General features: G+C 38.3%; 1 protein-coding gene across 2 annotated transcripts in view; it reads left to right on the forward strand.

Annotated features, from left to right (window-relative positions):
- UNC5C (unc-5 netrin receptor C) overlaps positions 1-21,803 on the forward strand; it is a gene marked incomplete at both ends in the record, with an annotated part of 393,819 nt that overhangs the window by 279,476 nt on the left and 92,540 nt on the right. For both annotated transcript variants that reach the window (XM_082837850.1, XM_082837851.1), the window contains one exon: positions 2,082-2,185. In XM_082837850.1, coding sequence (XP_082693976.1) covers positions 2,082-2,185 — 104 coding nt within the window. The remainder of the gene's footprint in view (positions 1-2,081; positions 2,186-21,803) is intronic.

Genomic DNA, 21,803 nt, shown 5'->3' on the forward strand with positions numbered 1-21,803 from the left:
AGATATACCCTGTCAAGAACATTTTATCCCATTAAAGTTATTCACTGCTGCTATTGCTTTTATTAATATTTGGTGTTTTGCCAAAATTTCATCTTAATGCAGATTAAAAACAAAGAGAAGCTACTATATGAGAAAAGAAAGAGTAGAAGAAGTTTTAATGTTTCTGTTGAAAGGACACAAATCAACCAAAAGAGATGTGAAGGGATGTGTGGGATAGAAAAATATGTATCAAATCAGCAGATTCTAACACAGCATCAGTTATTTTGCTGTGAGGCTTTGAGTAACTTGAGAAATGTGTATGTAAAATATGTAAAATAAGGACCTGGTTTAGATAACTTTCAAGTTCTAATAACTCTGGATTTTAAGTGTTCATTCCTGCAACATACTCAATTTCTTGATAATCAAATTAGAAATGCCCTTCTGACAGAAATTCTGTCACCATTTGTAGAGTCTCTTGTCTTACTTCAGACCCACCTAGATCCAGTTATCTTTTCACAGCCCCTAAGCTCTTGAAGGTTTTCTTCTGCCAGGAATTTCAACCAAATGGCAAATATATGACAATGAATTTTTTTCTCAGTGCATTTTCCAAGTGGTGCTTTCTAATAGCTCCTTGAAAGACATTAGAGGCACACCTCCAGAGACTTCAGATTTCCACTCATTAGTTCAGTAGCCTGAAATCGTGCTTAGATTCTGAAGTCGTTGCTGGGGACATGGGATGAAAGGAAAGAGGCATTAACTTTTTACTAAAATCAACTGGGTAAAATTCCAATAACTTTTAATGGGAAGGAGCTGAAGAGTACATATATGAAATAATTTTTTTGCTTTGCTTTAAAAACTAATGCTGCTTCAAAGCTCTATGACTTACTCATGTACTTTTTAGCTTTGGTGTTTAAAATGACAAACTGGTTTCTAACATTTTCGTGTCCATCAATAGCAGTTTTTAAAATTGTACTGCATATTGCTGTAGCAGCTATAATTGTGTAAATCAGGGGTCCCCAACCCCTGATCCGTGGCCTGTTAGGAACCAGGCCGCAGAGCCGGAGGTGGGCAGCGAGTGAGCAAAGCTTCATGCGCGGCTCCCCGTCGCTCGCAGTACCGCCTGAACCGTCCCTCCCCCGCCAACCCTCCCCCGACCCTGGTCCGTAGAAAAACTGTCTTCCATGAAACCGGTCCCTGGTGCCCAAAAGGTTGGGGACCACTGATATAAATACATAATTAGATTCTTGGTATATTTGAGCAGAAATGACTGTTTAATCTTCTAGTTGCAGAATGGTCACATAATTTACATATTGAGATATTTCTGGACTCATCCCAATAGTTACTCTTTTCCCTGTCTTGTGTTTGAGACACCTCAAGAAGCTATATTCATTCTTTCAGGACTCCAGCATTCTGTTTTTCACTCTGAACAGAAACTTGCTTTTGAGTTATTTATCAAAAGATCTCAGAGTTATTACAACTACAATAGTTATCTATTGGGAAGAAAGAAAAAATAAGAATATACCTAAGGGAATTTATGAATAAGCATCATGACAATGGGATTCTCTTGATTAAAAATGTGATCATTGGGCTTCCCTGGTGGCGCAGTGGTTGAGAGTCCGCCTGCCGATGCAGGGGACGTGGGTTCGTGCCCCGGTCCGGGAAGATCCCACATGCCGCGGAGCGGCTGGGCCTGTGAGCCATGGCCGCTGAGCCTGCGCGTCCGGAGCCTGTGCTCCGCAACGGGAGAGGCCACAACAGTGAGAGGCCCGCGTAACGCAAAAAAAAAAAGAAAAAAGAAAAAAGTTATCATTATAGTTGATTATTAAGAAATAGTAAGGAAATGCAACGAATGAGTTTCACTAATTGTTAGAATGAGGATCTCCAAAGCATTCCAGTGAAGATTAAAGTAGGAACAGTTAATAGCCTCCAAGTTTCATAATTTCCAGTACACAGAATATAATCACCCACATTATGGTACAGTACTAACATGATTAAAAAATACAAAGAAACATAAAATAAGCTGCAGAATGTTTATTGTACTTCCAATAAATGAATAAATGTTAATTAGTTTTGTCTTATATTTTATTACTGGTGCTTTCCAGATCTGCGGAAGACATTTGAGCAGGAACCCCTGGGAAAGGAAGTATCCTTGGAACAGGAAGTCTTGCTCCAGTGTCGACCACCCGAAGGGATCCCAGTGGCTGAAGTGAGTAGCAAAAATTCTTCACATTTAGCAATTGGCACTTAAGTTATTCTAACGGAGGCCTAGTCCATGGCTAATGGTGCAGTGAATTAGGGTATGGCATGATGAATGGTTGGTAATGGAGTCCTGACTGCTTGCTACTGGCAAAATAGATTGATTGGGAACTGATTAATGACTTGGAGTCAATTAGAATGCCCCACTGGACAAAGCCACAGGCAGCTTGGTTTAATTTTGTCACTGTCTTTTAAGAAATCAGAAACACTCTTTTATTTTATCTGGCACCAATCATAGAGAAAGGTGGTATGACTTAATAATGTACCATCAATTTTATTATTTTTCTTGATACTATGCAAAAAATGTAAGAAAGGTGTGTGTGTGTGTGAGAGCCTGTGCACTCCATGTATATATTTCCTGCTCTGTGATATATTTATGGACATACCTAAAAGCCATAGCCACACACCATGAATAAAAACATGTTTGAGGAATGTCTGTTAGTTTCATCCTGTAAGCTTTCCATTAGCTCTTTATTTTCATTTTCTGTTTTTGGTGAAACAAAGCCTATTGACAGTTAATGAAATATTACAAATCAGATTTATACCATGACTTTTTATTAGCACCAAACAATAAAATGCCCATTTTTCTGTCACAGTCATCCATATCTCCAATGTATCAATGCAAAGGCTCTAAGTGGCACTCTTAATGAAATTTCCTTTTTCTTTGAAAGAAGAGAGCTGTTTTTTGCCTTGTTCCTGGCATCCCATGGCACTTTCTAGCACTGTATCGAGACTTTGTATGATTATTGCTGCTTTATCCAGCCACTCCAAAACCTTATCTTCCAACACTGACACACAATATGATTTATTGTGATTATAAAGTAGGCAGCTCTTCGCTATTCAATATTTCCTTTCACTTAGGACAATAAGTGCATCTGTCTCCTTAACTGGATTTCTAAAATTCTAATGCAAACCTCCACCATTAAACTATCTTGAAGACCAAAACATATCCTGAGTAACATAGGTATCCATAGACTCTTCTTGACTTGATGTTTCTTAAAGAGAGCAAATCCCTGCAGAGATTTTCAGTGAGGAGACTCTATAACTTCTTCATTTTCTTGGTCTCCTCAGCAAAGTGGTTCACTTTGGCAAGGAGTAAAGATTCAAGAGTGCAAACTAATTGGCTGTGAATTTTATCTGTATCATCACTGGGGAAGAGACCAATTAACACTTGGCAAGCTCAAAAATCATATACCCATTTGACATTCACAGAACTATAATGTGAATATTTTTTCTTTTTCTGGAAGTCAAGAGAGAGATCAAACACACATGCTTGAGAGCAGGCTAATAAACTCCTGTGTCGATTATTTTCAGCACCCTTAGAATCACCAAGATCAGAAATCTAATGAATACTTTAACGTGACATGTTACAACTGTCATTTGCTCAGGAGGGGCAGATAAATTAAAGAAGAAAGGGATGAAATGTAACGTGGTGAGTTAAGGGATTATAAGATTATTTTAATTTAATGATATATATATATATTTATCATTTAATATTTTATTTATTTATTTGAGGAATTTAAAAGCATGAAAATAGCATAAAATGGAATATTGATCTTAAAAGGAAACCAGCAGGTAAAACTCATGTTTTACTATAAACAAAATCAGTCCTTAAGACATCAGGCCATGCTGACAAGGATTTATGCTTCTTTTGTATGCAAGGCAAATGAATCTGAAAAACTCAGTAAACACTCAACAAATACATAGTTGACTGATTCAATTTATCTTTGTTTAATAAGTATATATCTAGCATCATTGAATAAGTAGTCAAGTTCATTCTTTGCAGAATACCAGGAGACAATAATTTCCTTCCCATAAAAGTCAGTAGGGGGCTTCCCTGGTGGCGCGGTGGTTGAGAGTCCGCCTGCCGATTCGGGGGACACGGGTTCGTGCCCCAGTCTGGGAATATCCCACATGCCACGGAGCGGCTGGGCCCGTGAGCCATGGCCGCTGAGCCTGCGCGTCTGGAGCCTGTGCTCCACAAAGGGAGAGGCCACAGCAGTGAGAGGCCCGCGTACCAAAAAAAAAAGAAAAAAGTCAGTAGGTTTCCAAAGAGCTCTACTAATCTTAAGTTACAGAAGCATCACCTTTGGTGCAAATAATGGCACAGGCATATCTGAGGTAATAAATAACATTTAATTTTCTCCCCTATTTTGGCTTTAATTTCTGCTACAGAACGTTAAACTAATTTCCTTACAGAACTCTAGGTTTAAACTCAAGTGTCCCCATTTTTACGTCTTGGACTTTAAGCAAGGTATTTCAGCTCTCGGTATCTAAGTTTCCTCAATTAAATTACAAAATGGATATAATAATGAATGGTGTCTCTCCAGAATGTAGCTGAAGGTTAAATGAGATATATGCAAATCACTTAGACCATGTAGAAGCACTCACTAGCATTATTAGTGCTATTATTCTATCACCTATTGATTCACAGAAGACTCAGTTCGACCTCTTGAATCCGGAGTGGTCACTGAGCACAGTGCAGCTCTGTTGGGCGCTGTGGGGTATGCAGAGATGAAGCTTCTGACCTATGAAGAATCACAAAGATGCCCTCCTGTGTTTTCTAGCCAGTTACTTTGGTTAGAGGCCATAAATGCTACAAATGAAGATAACGTTTGAGCTTTAAAACCAGGAAATTCCCTTATTGATGTAACATATTTGCTTTACAAATGACTTGTTAACGTGAATATCTACAGCAAGTCCTGATGTGCTGCTGTCCTTACTCTGATTTTTCAAGTTGTCTGTTTAGTCATAATGGACCCAAGACATTGGACCAGACTTCATATTTTCTCCCAAAGAGGAAATCTGGGCTGGGGCTACTGTTGGTAGCTCTCCTTTTCCAAGCCAAAGGAAAGAGAGGGACAAAGAAAGTGTCAGAAGAGGAGGAGGCCAACCCAGGATTCCTTACATGCTATCTCTCCAGGTCATAGCAGTGTTGACTAAGAACTCCTCTCAGTACTCATTGGTTAAGAAAAAAAATATGTCAGCTGTTAAGTAGCGGATGCAGAACTATTCAGTATTTAACATCTGGTATGAATGAACCAGTATAACTGCCTGAACATCAGCCCCTAGGTACCCTGAGTTTTTACAGCTCCAACTATTATCTGTGTTGAAATATATCTGTTTACTACTGTCCTACCTGATTAGACTGGGATGAAATAAGGAACACACTGGGATTTTTGTTCATGTTTCTCTCTAACACCAGCAGACTGTAGGTTGCATAGTAGCTTCTCTAAGTATATTTAACTAAATGAAATAAAGAGTCCCTGTTGGATGTGACACAGAGGCGGCACCTCAGGACATGGAACTTCTCAGAGAAAAGATGTTTGTCACCTCTGAAGACGAATACTGAGAGAACTCAGTGAGGGTGGAGTAAGGGAATCTATCGGTCTAGTGCTTCTGACCCACTAGATGGGAATAAAAGGCCATTGAGAGTTACTTTAGTTCAAGGACTATAGGACAGGTTAATAATAATTATATTTAAGTGAAAAGTAGACTAGGTGAAAGAAAGAATAACAAATCCCAGAAATACTCTAAAATGGTATTGCTCAGTATTTTTAATACCTCTTTTGCTAGGATCAAGCCAAAAATATAATGCTTTTCTCCCATGTCTGGGGAGACATTTGCCTGCCTTTTGGCAGAAACCCGCCATCTCCCCAAAGAAGCCAGAAGATTAATATGCCCGTGCACGGGTGCTGGGTTGCTCCAGTGGCATAACAGCAGCACTGTATGAAATGAACCCCTCTTTGCTCACTTTAGTTTACGCCTGGAAAATGTTGCTGTCATATGGTGAGCCAGAAATATACTCAGAGATGCTTTATTTCATCAGATTATCTCTTTTGGAGAGTACTGGTATCAGAACATCAGTGGATACAAGATTTGTTGGCATGGCAGAAGGAGCAAAGCTGAATTTTTCACTAAAACAAACCTGTGATTTGTTTCACCTTAAACAAGGGGATAATTGCTCCTCTAATTATAATCGAACTATTTCTCATAGGAGTCTAATTGGAGGAACAGGGCACAATGTTCAACATATTGACCCAGTTGTGCTTGAAAACCGTCATCTTACTTATCCACATTTGCATCTCTAATTAGCAAGTGGAAAAATATGGGGTGAAGTGCAAAAGAATAGATGATTTTGCTGAGTTTAGTCTTGCTAAACAGGAAAGAGTTTTTTAAAGCAGCATCAGCTTTATCAGGGGAAAAAGCTGCTGGCAGCTGGAGGCCTCACCAGATGTATAGCATCAGGTAGCTCTCCATCTAATTGATTACTAATAGGGCCAATGAACATTTTGTTTCATGAAAGGAGTGCATGTTGTGCTGCCCCTTCCCTCATAACTGGAACTTTGTGTCGACGCATTTCCATGCAGGTGCATTTTCTCCCAAGCTGTGCTTTATATTCCTTGCAGACAAAAAAGGTTTAGAGAGAAAAGGAGAGTTTGAATACTAATTTGGAGGGAGACATTGCTTTCAGTGCCCAGTGATATCTGCTGGAATTTTCTCCTAGCATGTGTGTAGCAACAAGAAGGGGTTTTGCTTATGAGATGAGTATCAGCCTTACAAACAGGTTTGCCACAAGTATCAGGTTCCCTGACAGGTAGTCAGCTTGCAAGCTTTGCATTGGTCCAGTCAATATTTGCCAACGTCATCTCTATATTTTGGTCACTTGATATGTTTTTGTGCCAATGTAAATAATATGCCTCTAATAGTTATGCACAGAGAGCACCACAAGCACAGATAACTTTGTGAACCAAGTTAAAAATTATAATAAAATTAAACACAGGAATAAATAATAAACCTCTGATTTATAATAGATTTGTGGCTTGACTTCTGCATATACACAGTGGTTCCTTTGAGCCTACGGTACAAAATCCCATTTTTATTTTATTTTTCAAATATTTTTTTAATTTTTTTTTTTTTTTTTTTTTTGCGGTACGCGGGCCTCTCACTGCTGTGGCCTCTCCCGTTGCGGAGCACAGGCTCCGGATGCGCAGGCTCAGCGGCCATGGCTCACGGGCCCAGCCGCTCCGCGGCATGTGGGATCTTCCCAGACCGGGGCACGAACCCATGTCCCCTGCATCAGCAGGCGGACTCTCAACCACTGCACCACCAGGGAAGCCCCCCGTTTTTATTTTTAATTACTAATTCATTTATTTAAGGAATATTCATTGTCCACTCACCGTGTGCTGGATACTTTTCTAGTTGAAGGAGATACATGTCAGTCAGAATCCCTAAAGGGTAACAAAGCCATAAACAAGAATAGAAATAAAGGAGCAAGATATTGTCAGATAATTGCAAGTTAAAGGAAGTAAGACAAGGTCATATCTGAGAGGCTGACGGTTGTTGGTGATCAGAAGTCACTTTAAAGTTTAAGGAGAATCTATATCTGAAGAAATAACATTTGAGCTGAGATCTGAATGACAGGAAAGAGCCAGACTTGAAAAGATCTGGGTCAGGAAGCTCCAGGTAGGGGAGCAGAATACCTCAGAATGTGGTTATGGTTTAAAAAGGAGGCCAGTGTCTCTGAGACACAGTGAGCCATCAGGAGGGCAGGAAGCCCTTCAGTCAAAGGGTTAGGATGAGCTTGGGGACTAACACGTGGTAATGGTAAGGGATTTGGAATTGTTTCTGAATATATGCCGAGTCATTGGAGATTTTAAGTAAGGAATTGTCATGACCTGATATATATTTATTTCAAAGATCATTCTTGCTGCTCTAGGGAGTATAGATTTTAGAAGTGTAAAAATGGAAACAGAGACACCATTGAGGAGATGATTTTGCCTTACTTCAAGTAAGAGAAGATAGTTGATGGTCTTAGGGTAGAAGTAGAAGAGAGAGAGAAAGGTGGAGAAATAAAGGATATATTTTAATTCCTGTGGGAACAGAAAGTTCTGAACTTCGATTTTACATCTGATTTTATTAAATGAATAAAATCTAGAAAATATTTGGTCCTTCAGAAGAAAGTGAAATCTTCCATGCTAACGGTCAGCAAACCCAGTAGAGTGAGCTTTTCTTAGATGACCTAAAATCAGTGGTCAGTAGACTTCACCTGTTTTCAGATACATTCTTTCTCTCTCAGTGATGCTTCAGCAACAGGCAGTGACCTCACCTGAATACATAATCGCAGGGCAGGAGGGTCTTTTATTTCCACAGCCTTTATTTCATGAAAAAAAAGGTTTTTTCTTGGGTAAGTTCTTTGCTTTTGAAATTTCTTTCAATGATTCTTCATATGCCTAGAGGCACTATTTATTGTAAACTGATTGTGGATGAAAAATGACAGTCATAACAAAAAGAGCAAAAAGCCAGTGTTTTTTAAAGGCGGTCATACTTAGCAAGAGTCCCAACACCCTTAATTGCTAAATATGAGGAAATGCTGAGAGTTACTTAACCTGAAAGGCAAGTTTATAGTAAAGACCGGTTAGGAACTATCTCAGGACTAATCAATTTATAGTCCTTTTGCCCTGGAAAATTTAGCATTTTAAGGACATTTCAGTGCCATTTTGCTCCCTTGTAAGATCTTATCAGATTGAGTCATTCTACTTTGGGCTCTTCTGGTGGTTGTCACTATTAATTCACTTAACGTGCTTTCATCTCCTCATAGTTGAATTTAAGGCTTCAGAAATGTTTTCAGATTTCAATACAAGTTCATCTCTACAGCGTGGTCTGCACACATTCAACTCTCAAAAGCAATGAGCCAGACATATGTGCAATTAAAGAGGTGTTTCCCCAGCAGGAAAACAACATCCCTTTCTTAGAAAATTCCTTCCCTTTGCAGAAGTTGCAACAACTGAGCAAAATGTCACTCCAGTTTCTGTTAGGTTACTAACCACGTCCCTATGCCAGACTTGCAGTGAACCAATCCCTGAGACGCTGAGGTTTGCAGCTGAGAAGAGTTTCCTCACAAGGCAGCCTACTAAGAAGATGGAGAACAAGTCTTATCCGCCTCCCCGAGGTCAGGGGGGTTGGGATACTTATGGGATACCCAAGGCGGTCTTAGGCTGGGGAAAGCTGATTGGAGGTGGGAAAAGACGAGGAAATGGGTGTACTGCGCAGCCGTATCGCCGTACGCCGCTGCTGCCTGTTCGCAGTGGAGGCGCCCAGCGTGAGCTGAGGGTACGTTTCCAGGCTTCTGAAGTCAACAGGCCACTCATCGACTGAAAAACTGGCCTCAGGCCCAGCTTTAGGGTCAGAGGTCCCAAGCAGTCTTACCCGCTCGCACTGGTCAGGAGCTGACTTCAAGTTCCTGTGGAACAGCTGGACTGAGTGGAAGTTGGGGAGGTATGTGATTAAAGAGGTGAAAAAAGAACGAAATACGAAAACGGGTTTAATCAGTGAAGGAGTTTACAAGCAAAGCGGTTTGGACAAGCTGTTGCCGTATCTGCGGTTCTGTAAGATAAGCTCAAGAATTTCTATTATCAGCTTCTGTTAAGTCTGTGGGACATGGTTTCATTTTTACTTGCTTTTTTTTTTAAATCCTTTGGCTGTTTTTTTTGGGGGGGGTACAGTTGTCTAAAGATATAATTTCAACTTGCTTGAAGTCCAATTCTTTTTATAGTATAAAAATACAAATACTTTCACAAAGCTACTGAAAGGCACAAAGTATATTGGACAGTGGTCAATGCAGAAGTGAATGAGTGTCTTACTGCTGTTGCCAATCTGAGAAGCAAATAGCTGCATAAACAAAGTAGCCTTCTATTCCTGACAAGAGACAGCATCTAGAACAATGTCTCCACAATGGACCTGGGGTCGGGGAGAGTTTCTTTGTACACTTTTTTTTTTTAATGGCGTTTTGATTCTTGTCTTTTAAGATACTTTTTACCCACAACTTTAATGGGTAAACAACATTCATTTGCATTCTATAATGAAGACTTTCTTGGTTGGTCATATGAAACACCTGTTGTCAGTGTGAGACACCAGCAGAAAATAATTTTGTGATTTTGAACTCTGAAGTAATGGAGCTAAATCCTACCTGGTGAAAGTCTACAGAAGGCTTATTAGCTAGAGGTATCTTTTAGCATTGTGAAGGCTTTACTATTCAAGGTGCGATGCATAGATTATCTGTACTGACTTGACCTGGGAGCTTCTTAGAAAGATAGAATCTCAAGCCCCATCCAGGGCACTTAATCAGAATCTGTATTTCAGCAAAATTATCAGAACCAGTCTGCAATACGGTGTTCAAACTAGGATGCACATTGGGATCACCTGGGAATCATTAGAAACTACTGATGCTTATAGCCCACGCTAAAGATACTGATTTAATAGGTATTTTATGCAGCCTGGGTTATCACTATTTTTAATAGGTTTTTAATAGCTCCGCAGGTGATTCTAAAATGCAACAAAGTTTGAGAAACACCGGTCTAAAGGGCAAGGTTAAAACAAACGAATACAGGAAAAGTTTCAAACTTGTGACTTCTAAACCATCCAGTAAAACTTGGCCGACTCCCAGCTTCTCGCTAATGCTTCTTCTAGAATCTTGGCTGAGTGTGCATTTGATCATTGCCCCATAATTGTTTTTCCCATTTATTTGATTAATGTACCTGCATAAAACAGTTCTAGTCTGAGTCTCCATTCTCTTAGGTGTACACGTGCTTCTCAACTCTGTTGTGTCATTTTCAGCCTCAGTGTTGGGACTTGAGGGACTCCAGTTTGAGTTTAGCAGAGTAACCTCTCTGATTGACATGGATTTTTCTAGCTAACGCTTGCTGCACTCACTTTTCATATTGGGTGGTATGTGGCAATTTCCCTTCGTTAATTAGAACAAATGCGCCAATTATGTTAATGTTTCTCCAGATACCAATCAGTTAATAATTAGATGCAACACATCTGTCTTTCACAAGGGCGTAGAATAGAAAACTGCAAGGTGCTTTGCTCTTTATTATTGGCATATATGATTAGATTCCTTAGCCAATCACATGGTTAACAAGTTCATGTATCAAAAGGGCAAAGGGTGACAATAGCTACTTGGGGGTCTGGGCACCTCTCCTTGTTAGCAATTTCCTAACCGAAGTCTGACTATCTCTAAAGGATCTCTGCAAAGAATTTAAGTGGTCTGTCTTTCCTTTTTTTTTAAATAAATTTACATTTCCTCTTCAGTAAAATGTAGGTTTGTCATTTACCCTGAACTACAGAAAGAAACAAGGTCTTAAGAAGAAGTATTTACAGCTCTCAAAAAGAATTCAGCTTAATTGATATGAAAGATCACACTGAAAGAAATCACAAAATTTAACCTATAGGATTATATCAAAGGTATTGTAAACATGTGTAAATCACCATTGGATTTATAATTTGTTACAGTTTCTGCTTATATGTCTCCCTGTGTCTTAACTTTGGAGCTTTCTGATTAATGGAAAAAAATGGATTTTGCTTCTTTTGTTTTATTGGTATTTGCGGTTCGTACTTGGCAGGGGTTTAGAGAGAAGTAGTTGTAGCTAAATTATTTCATAATGTGAGTAAAGCCTCTACCCTTGTATTGACTCTGGAGAAGAGACTTACAAAACCAACACATTAGCTTTCTTGAAGGTAGTCAAAACATATCCTAACCACTTTCCGGATAAAGCTTTTTGTTTAGTTTAGAATTTAAAGTATATGCACTCTAGCAAATATGGTTTACATTCCTAATGTTCGATAATATTAAACTATATACTTTTGTCATCTAAAAGTAAAACATTATCATTGTTTTTATAATGTCTATATTATTGTGGTTCCAAACATATTGTCACTGTTGTTCTTTTATAAACAGTTGGCCAGAAAAGAAGAATGAATTTCAGATTATAAATTCTTTTTTCTTACTGTGACACTTAAAGGAATAACTGAGCAGACATTTAATATATTTGGAAATAGTTGTGCTTGCTAATACTAGTGCCAGACATTTCTAGAAAGCCCCTAATACATGAATCATCCTGCGATATGTTCCTTTTGCCCAGGGAGTTAGAAGGGATGAGGCAACAAGGAAGTGGATGTGGTTGTTGATTTATTTTTATTACATCATGCTGCCCCAAATATTTGTCTTTTATTTTTTAATAGTAAAACATGAACAGAGTTAGGTTTTAAACAATTTTAGTAGTAAGCCATGAAATAAATTCTGGATATAAGTAGTTTTTGGAAAATAATTGTCTTGTGTAAATGGGTCCCCCACTTTACATACTCTTAACATTGGAAGTTTTGGAATCTGTTTTAGGTAGCCTAGTTTTATGATGTTTAATCAGAAAGAGAGGAGGAAAGTGAATAAAGGTGAGAAAGTGAGTATAGGAAGTCGGGATTAAATGTGGGGAGTATTTACCCCATCTGGAATGTTAATCCACTCTTCTCTGTGTTTGCTGATGATATAAATCAAAAATTAAATTTAAAATGAACAATAAAGTATTCAGGGAAAAGATAATAGAAATTTTGAAACATGAATGTTGTTGGGTGCTCAAGGAGCTGCTCAGAAGAGATCATGCAAGCCTGAGCCATTGAAAAATGATCTCCATGTTTTCCTGCAAAACTTCTCTTCCCCTGACAGCCCTTATGTAGCCAATAGTTCTGAATTTTATAAAGTATCAGTAACAATAAAACTATAAAACCATGCATGTAAGAGCCATAAAAAAAGTGGATCCTTAAATCACACCACACACAGGGTGGGATGGCAGTTTTACACACCTTTTCTGGGCACACACAATATGGGGTCAGTATACTCTAGTCCTAAAACTTATCATGAAATTGGGACTCACTCATCTTCATTAATAACGTCATATTGGGCACAACGTTGTAAATCAACTATACTCCAATAAAAATTTAAAAAAACTCATATGGGGGTTTTCAGAACTCTGTGCCAGGCTGAAGGCGTCAATAGGACTGAAAGACCTAACCGTTGGAGGGATTTCTAAACAGTTTATCCTCTTTCTGTCCTTACAATATAAGAGCTAGGAAGCAGTCCTCTTATAGGATGGCTAGAAATATGACATCTCTTCTGGTACATACACTAGGAGGGATTGAGCTTGTAAGTAGGGAGAAACTTTCCTCACCAGGAGAGTTTTTTTTTTTTCCCCCCCGGTACGCGGGCCTCTCACTGTTGTGGCCTCTCCCGTTGCGGAGCACAGGCTCCGGACGCGCAGGCTCAGCGGCCATGGCTCACGGGCCCTGCCGCTCTGCGGCAGGTGGGATCTTCCTGGACCGGGGCACGAACCCGTGTCCCCTGCATCGGCAGGCGGACTCTTAACCCCTGCGCCACCAGGGAAGCCCCACCAGGAGAGTTTTATGAATGAAGTCTCATAAACCCACACCAGTAGTCCTATGTAATGGAAAACTGAAAGATTTCTCCCAGTTTTTTGTTTTCTTTTTCCTGATTGGTATTATGAATATAGAGGTATGTACTTCTTAATAAAGACTAAGGAGCACTGAATCATCAACATTTAAAATACATTTCATGCAGATATAGTTCTGTTTGGGATAAACTTAGGGAAGAGGCAATTAAATTAAATTTATTGACTGTCTCCTAATTCTAAGTGCTTTACCTTCCATATTAAATCCTCCTACAACCCTGGGAGGGATGGTCTCTCCCTTTGCACAGGCGAGGATTGTGATTCTAGGAACTGAGAGCCTACGAGGCTGCAGACTCAGCAAGTGGGGGAGCTAGAATACAGAGCCAAGTCTAGCCAACTCCAAAGCCCATGTTTTTCCCTGCAACAAAAAATGTTTTATTGACTGTATGGTTTTGAAATTTAGTTCATTAAAATGACACAAATTGTGTGTAGCCTTATTTGATCAGTTTTCATGAATTAAATCCTATAATATCCAAAGATATCTTTGGGGAAAAGTTCTTTATTTTAAAAGTGTTATATCATCTCATCGATTTTCCAGAAGTGGAGTACTCACATTTATTTGAATTGCTACTATTTACACACACTTCTTAAAATAATTAGAATTTTACAATGTAAAAGAGAAATTAAACTCAACTTCAGGTCCGTTAATAAAGAATATCTCAGTGATTTTTAAACATATTTGATGTTCAAGCATTTTTCCAAAATATTTTTCTAAAATGAAATTAATTGGTATGTACTATAGGTTCACAGGTCACTTTCTTTTTTTTTTGTCTATCATTAGTACTGCTCTTAGTTTTGTGATAAATAGTACTAAGAAAAAATAGTACTTCTTAGTACATAGAAGTCATCTGAATATTTCAGCTTCTAGAAATCAAATATACATATATAACTTGTAAGTTATACATATATAACTAAGAATTAATGGAATCCAGCATTGTAATTGTCTAAACCTTCAGAAGTCATAATTATTAAACATTTTGCCTAATTTCTGGCACCTGCAGTAGTGCTTGGTGCATAGATATTCATAAACTAATTTTGAGTAGATCCTACTGACTTATTTTCCTGTGCAATCATGTCTTTGTTTCTTCTTAGACTGTGGCAACATATCTCAACTGAGGGAATGCTTATTTATTACTTAGGGTAATAGTTTTTATTTTCCATATGGATAAAGTTCACTCATTCATGCCTCTGTTTATATATTCATCCATGCTTTCTTTCACCACACTTCATCATGAAGGCTTTATTTCTGCTTCTCAAACAACAGCTTTTGCAAGTGCTCTTACCTGTACCTGGAACATTCTGGCTGAGGATTGGCTCTTTCTAGGTATTCATGTCCTAGAGTGTAGTCACCTCTTCAGAGAAGCCATGCCTGTTATCTAAAGCAGGGGTCAGCAAACCACAGTCTATAGGCCAAATATGGCCCACCTCCTATTTTTGTAAGCAAGTATTTATTGGAATACAACCATGCTCATTCATTTACATATTGTCTGTGGTTTTTGTTCAGAGACCATGTGGCCCCCAAAGCCTAAAATATTAAATATATAGTCCTTTACAGGAAAAGTTTTCTGACTCCTGATCTGAAGCACTCTATAATGCTGATTTATTTTTTTCTAGACCGTAGGACCACTGAAATTATCCAGTATGTTTATTTGTTTATACATTGTTTATTTGTTTATACATTGGTTTTTTTCTCTTGAGAATCACTTTGAGAACAGTCTTTGTTTGGTTTATTTATGCATCCCAGGTACCAGAAATAGTGAGGCCACGTTGTAGATGTTCAACAAATATGCATTAGATAAATAATACATTTTTGAACATCTCTGCTAGGGCATTATGCTTGATTCTGTGCATACAAAATATATTGTTCAAAATGTATCATATTGTATGTATCATATATACATATATAAGGTATATATTATAAATACATATTTTAAATATAACATACATATATGTAAAATCATGCTCTCAAGAGCTTTTATGGTAGGAGTCCACAAACTCTACATAAATTATTACAGTACAATATGATAAGTGGTTTGAAGAGAGTCCTAGAGCTGACTCTGCTGGGGAGCAGCTACAAATACAGACTGTCATTAGCAGAGAGGTTTGACTGCACAGAGACCATAATAAATCAGTTGCTTGCAGACTCATATCAAAACCCTGTCACTGGGTGGCAAGTGAAAACAAGCTCAGGGTTCCCACTGATTCTGCATTATGTTGAGTTGTATAATTATTTCATTATATATTACAATGTAATAATAATAGTAATAAAGTACACAATAAATATAATGTGCTTGAATCATCCTGAAACCTTTCCCACCCTGCCATCCGTGGAAAAACTGTCTTCCACGAAACCAGTCCCTGGTGCCAAAACGTTGGGGACCACTGGTCTGTAGGGTTCTGCTAAGTTCCAGTAGAACCTATAACTTAATGGAATGATTTTGAAGAGAGCTGTGAGGATTACTAGAAGCTTTGAGTTTAGAAATGGGAGGATAATGACTGAATTAAGAAGACCAAGGTTATAGGAAGAGGACCAGTGTGAGGAGATACCGAGATCAATTCAGTTTACTGCCTGAGGCTTTTCATATTTGTTGAGCGTTCAGATGGAATTATCTAGAAGGTAATTGGAAATATGAATGTAGCTTAACAAAACTTGGGACTGAAATTAATGGTTTTGGGTTAGAAGCCATGAGAGGGAATCACTCAGCCAGTGCATAGAGGCTGGTTGTTTGAAAACCTGGCTGTACTTTATTATCACCTGTGGAGCTTTAAAAACACTGATGCCTGGGCCCTTTGTCAGCCCAATTAAATCAGACCCTCTGCAGGTGGGCCCAAGCATGGGCAGGTCTTCACAGCTCCCCATGTGATTCTGGGGATTCTCAACAAAGTTGAGAACCACTACTATAAAATTAAAAGGAGAGAAAATCAAAGAGAGGTCCCTGGGGAGGACTGTGTGAAAATGGTGGATGAAATGAAGGGACCAGTGAAAGAGGTTTGAGAAAAAACAGATACGTGGCAAGAACACAGCAGAGGGAGAGAAAATGCTCTTGGACTGGGCAGTTGGGGAGGTCTCTGGTCACCTCTGAAAGTGAAGTTTGAGTGGTGAGTGTGAATCCAGACAGCAGAGTGAATGGGCAGGGGAATAGCTGGAGACTGGATGTTCTGCTCTTTCAAGCAGTTCAGCCACTAAGGGAAGGAGAATGCGGAAGCATAAATGAGAAGGGGTGGGCTTGTTGTGGGTAGTTTTGTTGGTGGTTTGTTTTGGGGCTGGAGGAGATGTATGTGTTTGTGGGTGACTTGACAGAAGAAAAGAAGAGCTTTGAGAGGAGTTTGTGTCTTTTTTTTTTTTTTTTTTTTTTGCGGTACGCGGGCCTCTCACTGCTGTGGCCTCTCCCGCCGCGGAGCGCAGGCTCCGGACGCGCTGGCTCAGCGGCCATGGCTCAGCGACCATGGCTCACGGGCCCAGCCGCCCCGCGGCACGCAGGATCCTCCCAGCCCGGGGCACGAACCCGTGTCCCCTGCGTTGGCAGGCGGACTCCCAACCACTGCGCCACCAGGGAAACCCCGAGTTTGTTTCTTTTAAACACATACATTATCTGCTGTGATTAAGGAAGATCACAGCAATATTGAGTAATTCATTGATGACCTAGGGCCTGAAAAAGCCTAAGAGGTGGAGGAAGTGACTAGTGAGTGCAAATCTGAATGCAGGATTCAGCAAGGCGGAGCTGAATCTTTTTCCTCTTCGCTGACACTTTTCAGCTAGGTTAAGATGATCTTGTTTACATTTGTCTTTCCTTGACTGAATGTTAACAAGGTCTCACAATGTGAAGATCTGTATCACGTTGCTCAGCATCCTTGTCATGTACCATGTTGCCTAAGAAAATAACATACCAGGGAGTACTAAGTTAGATTTAATGTAGGTGAATCTGGATATGTGCAAATAGAAGGTGTCTTTAGGACAATTCAGTGGAATGCTGTTAGGTAAAAAAATATGACCGTTAAAAATATTTTAAAATATTTTGCATTAGGTATTATTGTTCCCTGTTTACTAAGCTTAAATCTTAATTTATGAAAGTCATTTAAACTAGTAAAGACACTAAAAGTTAAGTTATAACTTAATTTTAACTGAAGTAGATTATTTACTCTGTGGAAGAAGAATATTAACACCAGCTTAAAGTTGTATAGCAGTAAGTTTCCTATATATTATGTTTTTTATATCTCACAGGACCTTTATGAAGGAGTCAGGACAGATACTAATATGTCGAGATAGAAACATAAGATTAATGATGTTAAGTGACTTGCCTAAAGTCAAACAATTAGTGGATGGGATAGCTGGGTCTTAACTCTAGCCCTTCGAACTTGAAACTAAAGTTCAAGTTCATCTTTTGGTAAGATCTCATTGGCCTTATGTAAATGAGAAGCAATATACATAACTGTAGAAGTACCCAGGAGAAATATGCAGAGGGTTCTTTCTGTTCACTGGTCCCCAACTCCCACTCCTATTATCGGTCTTCTTGCTTGTCAGCCTCTCTCATTCTCCCCTGGTACGGTTCCTTTCTTGACGACAGAATCACCATCCTCCCATGCCCTAATGTAGTGATGTTCAAATTTTTTTTTAGCGTATTTCTAAAAGACTTGAATACAAGTAGACGGATAGATAATATATATCTATATATCTCCCCAACATTTTTAAGTTGATATCTGAAATATTCATCATAAAATTAAATAGTAGGAAAAGATTATATCCGGGTATATTATAAATATTTGGCATCTTTAAATACAGTGGTTAGATGACTTAAGATGATCCAATGGAATGCACACACCAAACACCATAATGATTTTTTACCCAAAATCATCTGTTGGCAAAATATGAGAACAAGTTCTTCTTTAATAGAAGGAGATATTTACAGTGTTCCTTTTTCTATCGTAACTTGTATTTCTACGCCACTTCCTCCACGGATTATTTTTTACCCTAAAATAATAATTTGATGCATAAAAGTTTTTGTTAATCACAACTCCATACTTCTCTCTTTTTTTAGTATATCTAATTTATTTATTTACTTATCTTTTTATTGGAGTATAGTTGCTTTACGGTGTTGTTAGTTTCTGCTGTACAATGAAGTGAATCAGCTATATGTATATATATATCCCCACCCTCTTGGAGCTCCCTCCCACTCCCCCCCCCACCATCCCACCCATCTAGGTCATCACAGAGCACTGCGCTGAGCTCCTTGTGCTATACAGCAGGTTTGAACTAGCTATCTGTTTTACACATGGAAGTGTATACATGTCAATCCTAATTTCCCAATTTGTCCCACACTCCCCTTCCCACCCTGTGTCCACACGTCCGTTCACTACGTCTATGTGTCTGTTCCTGCCCTGCAAATAGGTTCATCTGTACCATTTTTCTAGATTCCACTGTGTTAATATACAATATTTGTATTTTTCTTTCTGACTTACTTCACTCTGTATGATAGACTCTAGGTCCATCCACGTCTCTACAAATGACCCGATTTCATTCCTTTTTATGGCTGAGTAATATTCCATTGCATATATGTACCACATCTTCTTTATCCATTCATCTGTCGATGGACATTTAGGTAGTTTCCATGTCCTGTCTATTGTAAATAGTGCTGCAGTGAACATTGTGGTACATGACTCTTTTTGAATTATGGTTTTCTCAGGGTAAATGACCAGTAGTGTGATTGCTGGGTCATATGGTAGTTCTGTTTTTAGTTTTTTGATGAACATCCGTACTGTTCTCCATAGTGGTTGTATCAATTTACATTCCCACCAACAGTGCAAGAAGGTTCCCTTTTCTCCACACCTTCTCCAGCATTTACTGTTTGTAGATTTTTTGATGATGTCCATTCTGACTGGTGTGGTGATACCTCATTGTAGTTTTGATTTGCATTTCTCTAATGATTAGTGATGTTGAGCAGCTTTTCATGTGCCTCTTGGCAATCTGTATGTCTTCTTGGAGAAATGTCTGTATAGGACTTCTGTCCATTTTTTGAGTGGGTTGTTTATTTTTTTTTATATTGAGCTGCATGAGCTATTTGTATGTTTTGGAGATGAATCCTTTGTCAGTTGCTTCATTTACAAATATTTTCTCGCATTATGAGGATTGTCTTTTCATCTTGTTTATGATTTTCTTTGCTGTGCAAAAGTTTTTAAATTTAATTAGGTCCCACTTGTTTATTTTTGGTTTTATTTCTATTACTCTAGGAGGTAGGTTAAAAAAGATCTTGCTGTAATTTATGTCAAAGAGTGTTTTTCCAGTGTTTTCCCTTAAGAGTTTGATAGTGTCTGGTCTTACATTTAGGTCTTTAATCAGTTTTGAGTTTATTTTTGTGTATGGTGTTAGGTAGTGTTCTAATTTCATTCTTTTACATGTAGCTGTCCAGTTTTCCCAGCACCACTTATTGAAGAGACTGTCTTTTCTCCATTGTATATTCTTGCCTCCTTTGTCATAGATTAGGTGCCCATATGTGCGTGGGATTATCTCTGGGCTTTCTATCTTGTACCATTGATTTGTATTTCTGGTTTTTGTGCCAGTACCATACTGTGGTATCATCTGAAGTTGGGGAGCCTGATTCCTCCAGTTCTGTTTTTCTTTCTCAAGATTTCTTTCGCTATTCAGGGTCTTTTGTGTTTCCATACCAATTGTAAAATTTTTTGTTCTAATTCTGTGAAAAATGCCATTGGTAATTTCTTAGGGATTGCATTGAATCTGTAGATTGCTTTGGGTAGTATAGTTATTTTCACAATATTGATTCTTCCAATCCAAGAACATGGTATATCTCTCCATCTGTTTGTATCTTCTCATTGTTTCATCAGTGTTTTATAGTTTTCTGAGTACAGCTCTTTTGCCTCCTTAGGTAGGTTTATTCCTGGGTATTTTATTCTTTTTGTTGTGATGGAAAATGGGATTGTTACCTTAATTTCTCTTTCTGATCTTTGGTTGTTAGTATATATGATTGCAAGAGGTTTCTGTACATTTAATTTTGTATCCAGCAACTTTACCAAATTCATTGATTAGCTCTAGTAGTTTTCTGGTGGCATCTTTAGGATTTTCTATGTATTGTATCATGTCATCTGCAAAAGTGACAGTTTTATTTCTTCTTTTCCAATTTGTATTCCTTTTATTTCTTTTTCTTTTCTGATTGCTGTGGCTAGAACTTTCAAAGCTATGTTGAATAATAGTGGTGAGATTCGATCTGATCTTAGAGGAAATGCTTTCAGTTTTTCACTATTGAGAATGATGTTTGCTGTGGGTTTGTCATATATGGCCTTTATTAGGTTGAGGTAGGTTCCCTGTATGCCCACTTTCTGGAGAGTTTTTATCATAAATGGGTGTTGAATTTTATCAAAAGCTTTTTCTGCATCTGTTTAGATGATCATCTGGTTTTTATCCTTTAATTTGTTAATATGGTGTATAACATTGCTTGATTATCATATATTGAAGAATCCTTGCATCCCTGGGGTAAATCCCACTTGATCCTGGTGTATTATCGTTTAATGTGCTGCTGGATTCTGTTTGCTAGAATTTTGTTGAGGATTTTTGCCTCTATGTTCATCAGTGATACTGGTCTGTTATTTACTTTTTTTGTGATATCTTTGGTTTTGGTATCAGCTTGATGGTGGCCTCATAGAATGAGTTTGGGAGTGCTTCTCCCTCTGAAATTTTTGGAAGAGTTTGAGAAGGATAGGTGTTAGCTCTTCTCTAAATGTTGATAGAATTCGCCTGTGAATCCATCTGGTCCTGGACTATGTTTCCTTGAAGATTTTTAATTACTGTTTCAATTTCATTACTTGTGATTGGTCTGTTTATATGTTCTAATTCTTCCTGGTTCAGTCTTGGAAAGTTGTGCCTTTCCAAGAATTTGTCCATTTCTGCCAGGTTGTCCATTTTATTGGCATATAGTTGCCTATGGTAGTCTCTTATGATCCTTTGTATTTCTGCGGTATCAGTTATAATTTCTCCTTTCTCATTTCTAATTTCCTTGAATTGAATCATCTCCCTTTTTTTCTTGATAAATCTGGCTAAAGGTTTATCAATTTTATTTATCTTCTCAAAGAACCAACTTTTAGTTTTATTGATCTTTGCTATTGTTTTCTTCATTTCTGTTTCATTTATTCCTGCTCTGATCTTTTTTATTTCATTCCTTCTACTAACTTTGGGTGGGTTGTTGTTGTTGTTGATTTGATTTTCTTTCTCTAGTTGCTTTTAAGTGTAAGGTTAGATTGTTTGAGATTTTTCTTGTTTCC

Source organism: Leucopleurus acutus (genome assembly GCF_964270905.1).
Source record: "Leucopleurus acutus genome assembly, chromosome: 4".
Lineage (NCBI taxonomy): Eukaryota > Metazoa > Chordata > Mammalia > Artiodactyla > Delphinidae > Leucopleurus > Leucopleurus acutus.